The 13,609-nt window shown below is 42.0% G+C and overlaps 1 protein-coding gene across 4 annotated transcripts in view; it reads left to right on the top strand.

The window, feature by feature from the left end:
* The window catches only part of UQCC1 (ubiquinol-cytochrome c reductase complex assembly factor 1), a 108,012-nt gene that overhangs the window by 59,788 nt on the left and 34,615 nt on the right, over window positions 1-13,609 (top strand). For all 4 annotated transcript variants that reach the window (XM_009437000.4, XM_009436999.4, NM_001280459.1 and 1 more), the window contains 1 exon segment: window positions 5,101-5,209. In XM_009437000.4, coding sequence (XP_009435275.1) covers window positions 5,101-5,209 — 109 coding nt within the window.

The following is a 13,609-nucleotide window of genomic DNA, read 5'->3' as shown; positions in this document are numbered from 1 at the left end:
TCCATACTTTTTCTTAGCAAGTCATTTCAAAGCTCTTCATGACCTTTCTGGCTTCAGTTTTCTGCATCCTATACCCTGTCCTCCCCACAATCTAGGTATTCATTGTTACCTTAACATCCTGAACTCTTCCATGGCCCTGCCTTTGCTTAGAACATTCCATCAGCTGGACATTCCCTTTGTCTTTTGTCTCAACCTGTTCAACTTCAGCTTATCCTTCTAAGATCCAGGTACAGTGTTTCATTTTCCATGAAGCTTTCTCTGATTCTACTCAGCCAAAAGTCATCCTTTTAAACTCCATTGCACTCTTCTCTTGGGAGATCTATGGCATTCCCTTTTAGGGCTGTTGATGTGTGGTGTACCTTATCTCCCCTAGAGGAAACTGCTCCATAAAAGCTGGGTTCTAGTTTTAGCCATCACTCTAATCCCCACAGCATCCAACCATACACCTTCACACAATAGGAACTCCTGTGTTCATTGAGTGAATTGTCAGTCACCATTTTGAAAGTGTCTTCATTTTGCCTTATCTTTTCAACTGGATAACCATTTGAGCCCACTGTTATCTGTAAGGGCTATAGAACAAACTGTGTTGTGAAACAAAAAACACTTCATCCCATGTTGATACAGTTAGAAAGTTTATGGTCTGAGAAAATCTGTGCCTTTTAAACCTCAGAGGGCAGGTGTATTAACAAACTACAGAATTTTCAAATAAATGAAAAATTCCATTACCTCACTATTGCTGTTGATGAATTGGCCTCTGACAACACTTAAGCATCTAAACACACAGCGTCTTTTCAGGTGAGAGGCTGACATGAGGGATTTGATTAACTTTAGAAAAGTCTTATGAAAAAGGACTGTTGAACTTTTCCCCAGTTTGTTTCTGCTGTGGAATATGCTCTGTGTCCTATAAAGTAGCCAAATCTTTTTTCTGTGACCTGTTTCATTATTGTCACAAAGTGCTTTTTTTTTTTTTTTTTGAGATGGAGTCTTGCCCTGTCGCCCAGGCTGGAGTGCAGTGGCGTGATCTTTGACTTACTGCAATCTCTGCCTCCCGGTTTCAAGAGATTCTCCTGCCGCAGTGTCTCGAGTAGCTGGGATTACAGGCGCGCGCCACCATACCTGGCTAATTTTTGTATTTTTAGTAGAAACAGGGTTTCACCACGTTGGCCAGGCTGGTCTTGAACTCTTGACCTCAAGTAATCCGCTCACCTCAGCCTCCCAAAGTGCTGGGATTACAGGTGTAAGCCACCACACCCAGCCTACAAAGTGCTATTTCTTAAGCACTACCTGGGGTCAGAGGTTACAGGTTTTTTGTTTTTTTGTTTTGAGACAAGAGTCTTGCTCTTTTGACCAGGCTGGACTGCAGTGGCGCGATCTTGGCCCACTGCAACCTCCACCCCTCGGGTTCAAGCAATTGTCCTGTCTCAGCTTCCCAAGTAGCTGGGACTACAGGTTTGTACCACCACGCCCGGTTAATTTTTTGTATTTTTGGGAGAGACGGGGTTTCACCATGTTGGTCAGGCTGGTCTTGAACTCCTGACCTCAGGTGATCCACCCACCTCGGCCTCCCAAAGTGTTGGAATTACAGGTGTGAGCCACTGCGCCTGGCCTACAGGTTTCGAATCACATCAGTAAATCTCATTTGGGATCATGTAGTCAGCCTTCTTTTTATTTTCAGATGGAATCTCACTCTGTCGCCCAGGCTGGAGTGCAGTGGTGCGATCTTGGCACTGCAACCTCTGCCTCCTGGGTTCAAGCAGTTCTCCTGCCTCAGCCTCTGGAGTAGCTGGATTACAAGCGCACACCACCACACCTGGCTAATTTTTGTGTTTTTGGTAGAGATGGGGTTTCACCATGTTGGGCAGGTTGGTCTCGAACTCCTGAGCTCAGGTGATCCACTGGCCTTGGCCTCCCAAAGTGCTGGGATTACAGGTGTGAGCCACTGCACCCGGTCATGTTGTCAACCTTCTGTCAGATACCCGAGTTCCCACCTAGCGTTGATTCACTTCTCCGTGACAGACAAATTCTCTACTTTTTGAGGTTGTCAGTTTGATTATTCAAATCTTCAGACACTCAGGCCAGGCACAGTGGCTCATGCCTATAATCCCAGGGCTTTGGGAGGCCGAGGTGGAAGGATGGCTTGAGTCCAAGAATTTGAAGTTACAGTGGGCTATGATTGTGTCACTGCACTCCAGCCTGGGTGACAGAGCAAGACCCTGTCTCTAAAATTAAAAAAACAAAACTTTAGACATTCCTGTTAGTAAGCTTTTGATTTTGCTGTTCAATGTTGATTATATCTTTCTCCCTCTATGGCCTGCCCATTGGTTCTGATTCTAACTCTGGTTTTGTTTGTTTGTTTGTTGAGACAGGGTCTCACTCCATTACCCAGACTGGAGTTCAGTGGCACCATCGTGGCTCACTGCAGCCTTGACCTTTTGGGAGGGATCCTCCTGCCTCAGCCTCCTGAGTAGCTGGGACTACAGGCATGCACCACGGCACCTGACTAATTTTCATATTTTTTGTAGAATCGGGGTCCAACTGTGTTGCCCAGGTTGGTCTCAAACATCTGGGCTCAAGTGATTTTCCTGCCTTGGCCTCCCAAATGCTGGGATTATAGGTGTGAGCCACCAGGCCTGACCTGATTCTCTTTGGTAAACAGTTTAATTGCTTTTCTACAATGTTTAAGTCAACTTTCCTGTTTTTCTCCAGGTTAAATATCTTCTGGTCTTCTTAAGATACTTCTAGTCCTCCTGTTTCTTAAAATGTAATGTTCAAAACTGTGGATAGTATTCCAAATAGGTTCTGGTTTGTGTTGAGTATAACAAAAGTCTCACTTTACACATTGATGGTATTATATTTGCATTACTGTATCTAAAATCACATTAATTTGGAGGGCAGCATTGTTATCCTCTTGATTCCTACTGAGCACATAATATCAACTTAAGCCTATAAGTCTTTTCACACATAGGTAGGCATGACTTATCTGTGCTGTACTTTTACAGTTGTTCTTTTAGACTCAAATGCAGGATCCTGAATTTATCCCCATTAGGTTGATCTTGTTAGATTCAACCTGTTGAAGTATTTTTGGTTCATGGTTGGATCATCTGGCACATTTGTTCTCCTGCCCAGCTTCTTGTCATCTGCAAATTTGGTAAATATGTTTTCTTTTCTCCATCTTAGTTATTAACAAAGATGTTGAGACAGGCCAAGCTGTAATCATTTCATTGTACCATTACTATTGCTGGTAGATTTTAATTGGCAAGATCAATTGTGTATGGATATAGAATTGTCAGGTTGGATTAACTATTCCATAATTATAACAGGAATTGTCTTTTAGGTGAGTAATCCTATTGTAGCTGCTTAATAAGCTATTTAATGAGAAACAATAAAAATTATAGTCTGCCAGGCACGGTGCCTCACACCTGTAATCCCCACACTTTGGTAGGCTAAAGTGGGAGGAAGTCTTGAGCCCAGGAGTTCGAGATCTGCTTGCACAGCAAATTGAGACCCCCGTCTCTACAAAAAAATAAAAAATTAGCTGGGCGTGGTGGTGCACACCTGTAATCTCAGCTACCCAGGAGGCTGAGGCAGGAGGCTCCCTTAAGCCCGGAAGGTTGAGGCTACAGTGAGCTGTGTTTGTGCCACTGCATTCCGGCCTGGGTGACAGAATGAGACCCTGTCTCAAAAAGGAGAAAACAAGCACTTTGGGAGGCTGAGGCGGGTGGATCACAGGTCAGGAGATTGAGACCATCCTGGCTAACACAGTGAAACCCCGTATCTATTAAAAATACAAAAACATTAGCTGGGCGTGGTGGCAGGCGCCTGTAGTCCCAGCTGCTTGGGAGGCTGAAGCAGGAGAATGGCAAGAACCCGGGAGGCGGAGCTTGTAGTGAGCTGAGATGGCGCCACTGCACTCCAGCCTGGGTGACAGAGCGAGACTCCGTCTCAAAAAAAAAAAAAAAAAAAAAAAAAAAAAAAAAAAAAAAAAAAAAAAAAAACCAAAAAAGAATGAACTATGGTCATGCATGAAATGAGGAACTAGTTTGAAAAGTTGGGGACCCTGCTTATATTCCTATATATAATAAAATATAATTCTTGTATGTTTAGATTATGTGAGGTCTTGATTATTCAGAAAGCCCTCTGGACTGACTAGAGGCAAATGTGGTATAGGGGAAAAGGTCCTAAACTTGGCCCTAACCATAGGTGTTTGTTCATTTATTTATTCAGCAAGTGTATATTGAGTGCCTACTGTACTTAAGCCCTGGAAATAAAATGTTGACAAAAACCAGACTTGATCTTTATCTTCAGTAGAGCTTACCTTCTAGTGGGGGAAACAATTGAATAATTACACAAATGTAATCATAATACTTTCTGTGATCTGTGTTCTGGACAGGTGTTGTCCAACAGAAATATAACACAAGCCATGTATGTAATTTAAAATTTTCTAGTATCTACATTTGAAAAAGTAAAAAGAAACAAATTTTAATAGATTGTATGTAACCCAGTATATCTGAAATATTATTTCAACATGAAAGCAGTATTAAAAATTGAGATATTTTATATTCTTTTTCTTCAACTAAATCTTTGAAATCTTAAACTTGTGCCACATCTCAGCTTTGACTAGCTGTATTTAAAATGCTCAATAGCCACAGGGGAGCCACTGTATTGGACAGCACAGTTCTATACTCAGTTTTACGGATATAAAACTGGTGTTGGGCAAATTACTTTCCGTCTTTAGGACTCCTGCTTTCATCAGTAAAATGAAGGATTCAGACTTGTTTGTCTTCTAACAACAAAATGTGGTTCCCTCCAGGTATGAGGGAGCCTTCAGAGGTGCCCTAAATAATCTGTATCTCGATCTGGGTGGTGCTTGTGTGGGTGTATGTATAATACATAAAAATTTATCAGGCAGTACACTTAAGATTTATACACTTAATAGTATCTTTGTTATATCTCAGTAAAAGTTTGAAAAAAAAAAGTTCACTTCCAGTTTGATTTGGTGCCCTTTGCTAAACTCACTCTTAGATGAGGAGACCTTCAGTGGAAATGTGTGATGTGAAAAATGCAAACAGCCAAGACTTTTTTTGTCTTCTTCCCACCCAGGATGTGTCTAGTCCGAATGAAGCAGGAAGGCCGGAGTGGGAAGTACATGTGTCGTATCATAGTTCATTTTATGTGGGAGGATGTTCAGCAGCGCGGCAGAGTCATGGGGGTAAGTGAGTGCTGTCAGATGCTTGTCCTGGACAATTCCAGAGAAGGGTTTGAGTTTGGAGTTTTATCTGTTGTAAAATGGCCCTGCTTTTAGATTTCTGTGAAATGCTGCCTAATATCAAGTGGCAGTTCCGCTAAAGTCACTTTTTCTGCCTCTGTGGAAACTAATACTCCACAGATACTTTATGTGTTTGTACACATTATAGTGATTTGTCAGTGTGAAGTCATCCTGTATGGAGATGGGATTGTAAAGCCCAAATCGTGGTGATAGGAGGGATGGATTTGGTGAATGGAGGGAATCAAATGATAATCCAGTTAAGGATACTATACCTTTGACACCAGTTCAATATTTGAACCAGTCCTTCTATAAATTAGTTCAGATGGGAGGCCCTGGTATGGGGCCTGCACTGTCTTCAGGAACTGAAACTCAAGCTCCTTGATCACTGGCAACCTAGAAGAGTCTGGTAAGATACCTCCTGAAAATGTACATTAGTACATTTAATAATTAACCTGAGAAAGGGGAATATATTATATATATATGTCACATGGGATGTAATGACAATAGAAAAATGAAACCAAAACACTAGAATATAGCTGGTTATACAGATCATAGTGTGTCCGGAGTTGGTTCCTTGTGGTGGGTTCTTGGTCTCGCGACTTCAAGAATGAAGCTGCAGACCTTCGCAGTGAGTGTTACAGCTCTTAAAGATGGTGTGTCCGGAGTTTCTTCCTTCCAGTGGGTTCGTGGTCTCGCTGACTTCAAGAATGAAGCCGCAGACCTTCACAGCGAGTGTTACAGCTCTTAAAGGTGGTGCAGACCCAAAGAGTGAGCAGCAGCAAGATTTATGGTGAAGAGTGACAGAACAAAGCTTCCACAGTGTGGAAGGGGGACCTGAGCGGGTTGCCACTGCTGGCTAGGGTGGCCAGCTTTTATTCCCTTATTTGTCCCTGCCCATGTCTGCTGATTGGTCCATTTTACAGAGTGCTGATTGGTGCGTTTTTACAGAGTGCTGATTGGTGCATTTACAATCCTGTAGCTAGACACAGAGCGCTGATTGGTGTGTTTTTACAGAATGCTGATTGGTGCATTTACAATCCTCTAGCTAGACACAGAGCGCTGATTGGTGCAAGTCCCCACCCGACCCAGAAGCCCAGCTGGCTTCACCTCCCAATAGTATCTTCTTTTGTTTATGTTGTGTATTTTGTGTATCTAGATCATGTTTTAGTAGCTTGTAGTTCCCTGTTACTGGGAGGCATTTCATTGCCTCCCAGCTTGGGAGCATCCAAAGTAGAACCATGACTGGGTCATGAAATGGGTTAATTTGGTTTCTTTCATTACAGGGCAAAGTTCCCCCTGTGGACTGAGAAATAAACAAAGTTTATGGACATATTATAAAAGTTACATATGCTCATAGAATAGAAATCAAAGAGTAAAAAGTATTGAGTGTAAAAAACAAGTGTCTTTTTTCCCCCCAGTCTAACTCCCCAGAATTAACCTTTTTTATTTTTTATGTTATTTTTTCTTACCTTCAAGGAAGGAGAAAAGTAACCATTTTTGAGTTGATGTGTATCCTTCGCCTGAGAGCTATCTTTGTAATCATCCTCTTTGGTTCCTTTTTCATTTTTTGCTTTCTTTCTGTCGTAGCTGCTGTGTAATATAGGGAAAAAAAGTATTTTTTCAGCTCTCTCACTCAATTACAATTACACAGAAGGTTTCTGTGACACATTTGTGGGAGTTTCTCCCCACACAGCAAACAGGCAGTCAATTCTGGAGAGAGGTCACCAGGTGGGTGTCCTCTAACCCAGTTCAATTCCAACATTGTGTACTCGGAGATAGTGTCAGATCCCACAGGTTGAGGGCTCTGCCCACAAGACTGCCCCCAACTTGCCACACCAATTGCAAGCTCCAGGCTGTTTTACCTGTGCTTCTGGCCAACCGATTATAAATTGGGGTTCCCCACCCCTTTCTTTGGTTCAGTTAATTTGCTGGAGTGGCTCACAGAACTCAGGGAAACACTTATTACATTACCGGTTTATTATAAAGGATATTGCAAGGGATACAGATGAAGAGATGCATAGGACAAGATGGGGGAAGGGGTGAGGAGATTCCATACCTTTCCTGGTGTGCAGCTGTCCAGAAACCTCCACCTGTTCAGCTATCTGGAAGTGCCCCAAACCCAGTCCTTTTAAGGGTTTTATGGAAGCTGCATTATGTAGGCACAACTGATTAAACCACTGGCCATTGGAAATCAGTCAGCCTCTCTGCCCTCCTTGGAGGTTGGGAGATGGGACAGAAAGTCCTAACCTTCTAATCCTCCCTTGGTTTTTCAGTGACCAGCCCCTACCCTGAAGCTACCTAAGTGCGCCAGCCACCAATCATTAGCATACAAAATGACACCACTTTGGAAAGGCCAAAGATTTTAGGAGTTGTATGCCAGGAAGGGAGTTGAAGACCAACTATATATTTCACAATATCACAGCTGCCCAGAGTGAGATCGGCAGCCTTTAAGGTATTCATCCAGCTGAATGTTCCCACATGCCCTCAAGTACTTACCACCCAACTCTGTGGCAGTGCACAGTGGACATAAGGTGGTGTTGGCAGTCTCAGTCCTATTTAATGATGGCCAGAGATACCTCCTGGTCAGCCAAAGCCCTGGCTGACTGCCAGGCAGTTACGCAGTAGCTCTTCCTGTAGTGAAACTGTTCTTCTTATCATTGTTGACTAAACTCTGTTGGAAGTTGTCTCACTAGCCATATGGGCCACAGCTGTCTCTATCCTGAATAGCTTAATGAGCCATAGGTTGCTGACTCCTGGACTGCAGGAACCTTTTAGTTGCCTCTCGCCACAGTTGAATTTCCTTCTGGACCTCCATCTCTCTTCATCACAGTTGTCAACACTTGAGCCTTCTCCCATGTTACTTCTTAGGCAGTGTCCCTTCTACTTAACTGTAAGTTTTATAAAAGCAGAAAACCGTCTTATTCAGTTTTTTGCTTATGCAGTAAACATTGAATAATTGTCAAATGAATAAATAATTGTCAAATAAATGAATATATTGAATACCAGCCTTTGGAATTCTTTTTTAAGCTAACATTTATTAGATAAATCATACCTGCTTTATTAGTCTCTGATCCAAGTGTATATCAGTGCAGTCCTGCAGGAATTGGGGAATTTTCCCCCTATCGCATTTTATCCAGCCGTTTTTTCTATTTGGATTGTTGTAGATAGGGTGCTGCCCCATAAGGGAGTGTTTTAGATCAGCGTTTCTCATACTTTAATGTGCCTATGGTTCACCTGAGGATCTTGTTAAAATACAGATTCTGATTCAGTAAGTTTCAGGACAGGGGTGAGAAAATCTACAATTCTGAAAAGCTTCCAGGTGATGCGGATGTTGCTAGTGACACAGGGTGGGGTAGGGGACAATAGCAAGGTTTTAGGTGGTCCCCCAATACAGGCTCTTAAATTGCCTTCATGAAGAGAAGTGCCCAAATTCCGGTTTAGTTACAAAGACTATAAGTAAAGGATGATGGTTTTAAAATAATAGAGATTTGGAAGAGTTGGGGAATTACTATTACTGCTTTCTGCTGTAGTTGACTTGATACCTTCTTTCTAACCTCATGGCATAAATAGACACGCCTTATATAGGCAAGAAAATTGTATATTAATCACTGGGTTGTGAGTGCATGCATGGATGAGTGTGAGTGCATGTGTGTGTTTGAGGGGATCTCAGTCTTCCGTGTGTGTACAACCTATAAATGGGACACGTGGCTAGGGAGAAGTAATAGGCAGTGTAGAGCCAGTCTGGCCTGGTTCTCACCCTGACTGGCAAATCTTTCCTCTTCTGTGCTTCAGTTTCTGTATTAAAAGAAAGGTGGGGACAGGGGAGGCCTAACTACATGAGCCCCAAGTTTTCAGCTTTTTTTCAGCTTGAAAATCTATGGTTTGAAGGTGGTAATTTGCAAATCTATCTCTGTGTTATTTGGCATCCCAGGTGTACCTCTGTAAGAAAACATATAAAATGTAGAATTTATAAAACCAATCAATGTAGTAGTGATTTTTCTCATGCCAAAAACTTAGAGGTGATTGCTTTGAGTGGATTGGTGTGTGGAAGATCAAGAAATAAGAGCCACTTTCGAGTTAGTGATGAATAATAAATTTGCATCAAAAACTCCTTTGAAATTAGAATTCTATTCTGATTTGGTGGGAAATTTTTTATTTTACAAAAATTTGCTTTTCACCAACTTTTTGGAGCCCAACTATTGTGAAAAATGGAGCAGACTCATATATCATCGTGAAGCTGGTACAAAAAGCAGGTGTTAAATTTGAGGTTACAAAAATCACATCAATAATTTAGAGTGTTCTGACTTAAAAAAACATTATTTGGGATTTAAACTTATAAATTAGCTGTGGAAATAAAGTTCATTATATCACCTCATCTGGTCTAGTTTTATTTCATTAACTGCTTCTTAAAAATCTTTGTGAGCTGAGTTGCAGCTGAAGAGCTTGGAGACCATTTTTCCTTGGGCCCTTGCCGCACTCCTGAGTGTTGGTAAGAGTAAAGAACTAAGTCTTGACACAGCTGTAAAAACAGACAGCGCCTTTGGCCTCAGCACTTTCTCCTGGTGCAGGCAGATTTCAGATGTAAATTTCACTCTCTGCCTCGCCTACTAATGAAGTAAGTTTCTTTTGCTGGGTTTGCAGCCAGGTGTGTCCAGTCTTGTGGCTAACCAGGGCGCTTTACTTAATTTTTCCATTTGTGACATTTCAACCAAACTTAAAAAACAAACATAAAAATTAGCTCACGGCAGTGGCTCAAAGTGTTAATGGTAACCTTAGGCTGGCTAAACGACTTCCTCTCAGTTCTGCCCTGCCAGACATCTCCACCTTGTGGCTCACAATGAGCAGGCTCAAGCTTTCCAAGACAGAGATGGGAAGGGATGGAAGTGGGCTGTAGTTGAGAAATTACAGTTTACCCTTATCAGCGGTCCCTGGCATGCCTGTTGCCTCAGTGAGACTTCTGGAATAAGAATGCACCTTCTGTCACCTCATGGTCCCCTGCTCACTCTCTAGCAGAGCTGCTTGATGGGATGATGCAGAGGGCCTAGGAAAAATGGAGGAACTGTGGGCTGAACTTGACTCTTGTGTAATTCTGCCTTGCTTCTCAGAACCACCATTTTGCTTTGTAAGGTCCTCTACGATCACACTCCAGACCACCTCTCCCAACTCATTTCCTCTAGTTCTTCTTGAACCTTAAATAATGTGAAACCTACTAGCACATGTGCCTGGCACTTAGTAAGCACTCAGTGAACATCACATTCCATCCTTGCTTCACATACCCTTCACTCCAGCCAAGCTGAATTCCTTGCTATTTCTGTCTTGTGTCTTTGCTCACTCCGTGCATACACCTAGATTGCCCTAACACCCCAGCCTCAATTCCTTCACATCCTTCCACAGCTAACTGGAAGCCAATCCCAGTTTCCCCTAAGGAAGTACCTTAATGATTTATATCTACCCTTCTTCCAGCTCTTACTCTTTCTATTTTGTATCACTGTCATTCACTTATGTTGACTGTCTTCCAGGTGAATTCCTGTGGTGCAGGATCACGTACATCTGTCTCCAAAGTGCCTGTTATTGCCCCTTTCCTGAATAGGTGCCCAGTAACTATCTGAAGAATGAAAGAAGCCAGTCCTGCAGGCCCAGAATGAGTACTGGAAAAAGTGGGGCAGGGAGATACCGTTTTTTATTCTGAGGATATTTGTTTGCTGTGTTAGTCTTAAATATTGGAAGAAAAGGAAATAAATTGTTTCCCCCACCATCAACTGTTCAGTTCCTTTTTCCCATACTTTTCCATCTTCTAATGGAATTACTTGATTTTTTAAAAACCCCAGGTTATACATAGGGTATATTATGTTTATTTTCTTTCTTTCTTTCTTTCTTTCTTTTTTTTTTTTTTTTTTGACGGAGTCTCTCTCTGTCACCCAGACTGGAGTACAGTGGCGCGACCTTGGCTCACTGCAACCTCTGCCTCCTGGGTTCCAGCGATTCTTCTGCCTCAGCCTCCTGAGTAGCTGGGATTACAGGCGTGTACCATACCCGGCTAATGTTTGTAATTTTAGACAGGGTTTCACCATGTTGGCCCGACTGGTCTCGAACTCCTGACCTCAGGTGATCCGCCCTTCTCGGCCTTCCAAAGTGCTGGGATTACAGGCATGAGCCACCACCACCCCCGGCTGGTATTTTATCTTTCTAAACTAACAAAGGCATTGCATTTTAGGAGGCTTTAGTTTTTCTGAAAATTTCCTTTCAGGCCTCTGTAATCACCACCTGTCACCAAATCGCCTCTCTTTCCCTACAAAAATTTTCAGACCTCTTCTATTTTACGATATAAAAATTTTACTGTTTTGCATCTCTAGGTCAGAATTAAAACTCACTGCCGAAGGTATTGTTTTTAAAGACAAGGAGCACATTAAAAGGTATAGTTAGCCTGGGCAATGTAGGGAGACGCCATCTTTACAAAAATAAAATTAGCCGGTTATGGTGGCACATGCCTGTGGTCTCAGCTCTGTGGGAGGCTGAGGTGGGAGGATCACTTGGGCCAGGGAGTTTGATGTTGCAGTGAGCTGTGATCACAGTGTTACACTCCAGCTTGGGTGGGGGGAAAAAAGTGTGAGTGTAACTAAAGGACAGTCCCTTGGGCTTGAGGCCATGAAAATAAGAATACATGTTCTCAGATACCAGTTGTTCTTTTGAAAGTTTCTAAAATGGCCTGAGCTGTTGGAGTGGATAGTCAGTTATTAGGGGAGAGAAGGCTAAATTCTAAGAAGTCAGAGTAATTCCATTTTGGGATTGGCTTACGAATTTAAGCAGGGTCCTACTGAACATGTACCTCTGGTAGATACATGCCTTTCTTTACACATGTTTCCTACCCCTAGGCCTTAAGAGGTAGCAAGAGTTTGAGGAGTAGGTGCCTCAGGCAGTTTTACAACTGGTCAGATGCATAGGTGCATACAGTCAGGGTGCCAGTCCTGTCCTGAGTGGCACATCGGACTCTGCGTTACTGCAGCACTACACCAACTTCAGAGATAGAACTTACCGTGATGTGCTGTAATTATTGGTTTATATAGATCCCTCCTATTAGAGTGGGTAAGGATGCATATAGAACCCTTGTAGTTACATAGGAGAACGTGCTTGTTCTTAGCAGATACATATTGAAGTATTTAGGGGTAAAATGTTTTGATATCTGGAACTTATCTTCAAATGGTTCAGCAAAAGAAAAGGATGTGTAGATGTATGGATAGAGATAAACAAATGTTGCAAAAAAAAATTGTGCATCTAAAGATGTGCATCTAAGATTGTGCAAAATGCTGAATCTTTTGCAACATTTGCTTTATCTCTACCCATACATATACACACCCTTTTCTTTTGCTGAACCATTTGAAGTTGCAGATCTCAAAACAACTTATATGAGTTTTTGTTGTATTACTCTTACATCCTTTAAAAATTTTTTGAAATTCTTCAAAGCAAAAAATTGGAGAGAAAAGAAGTATTCATGTTCTGGCTCTAGCCCATTCTTCTAGTTTAATCTGCAACAAATCATACCCCTTCCCTCCAAAAAAGTTCAAGTGCATGCACACAAATACATATTCTTCTCATGCCAGACTTTCACTGGTGCCGTAAGTGTGCTGTGTTCTTTTATGCCTCTAGGCTTTTGTTTATGCTATTCCGTCTGATCTGGTCTTCTCCCCTGTCTGCTCATGGCACTATAAGACACAAGCTGGATAACACCTCCTCCAAGAAGCTTTTTCCAGTATTCACCAATAATGTTAATATATCTGGCCACTCCCTTCTCTGAACTTACCATGGTGTGCTCATGGTTTATGTAGGTCACTCCTATTAGATGGGATAAGGATTCTTGGATTTCTGGTGTCTTAAACCACATGCCTACCATAGTCACTACTCAAATATGTGTTGGATGAACATAAATACTTGCTTCTTTTGTTAGCATCTGGCTAGCCCTGTCTTCCAAATACTGACTGAAGAATGATCTTCTCTGATTACACTTGGATTCAATTTCTCTAACCACCCTCCCCCTTTGAAAAAGGTCCGGTTTTTCTCTGCCCTGCCTCATGGGTTCCCTGGCTCTCATTTAAGCCTGGTTATACACTTAATCTGCTTTATAGGATGGATGAACCTTGGAATGTCAGACTGGGTGCCTCAGAGGTTCTCTATTCAGCAGTTCTGAGTCTGTGAAGAGGCTCAGGTATATGCATTTTGAAAAATCTCTCCATATATATATATATATATATATATATATATATTTTTTTTTTTTTTTTTTTTTTTTTTTTTTTTTTTTGAGACGGAGTCTTGCTTTCTCGCCCAGTCTGGAGTTCAGTGTTGTGTGGT

This window comes from Pan troglodytes, chromosome 21, assembly GCF_028858775.2.
Source record: "Pan troglodytes isolate AG18354 chromosome 21, NHGRI_mPanTro3-v2.0_pri, whole genome shotgun sequence".
Taxonomy (NCBI): Eukaryota; Metazoa; Chordata; class Mammalia; order Primates; family Hominidae; genus Pan; species Pan troglodytes.
Note: the sequence above shows the minus strand (reverse complement) of the source record. Positions and strands in the feature narration are given on the sequence as shown.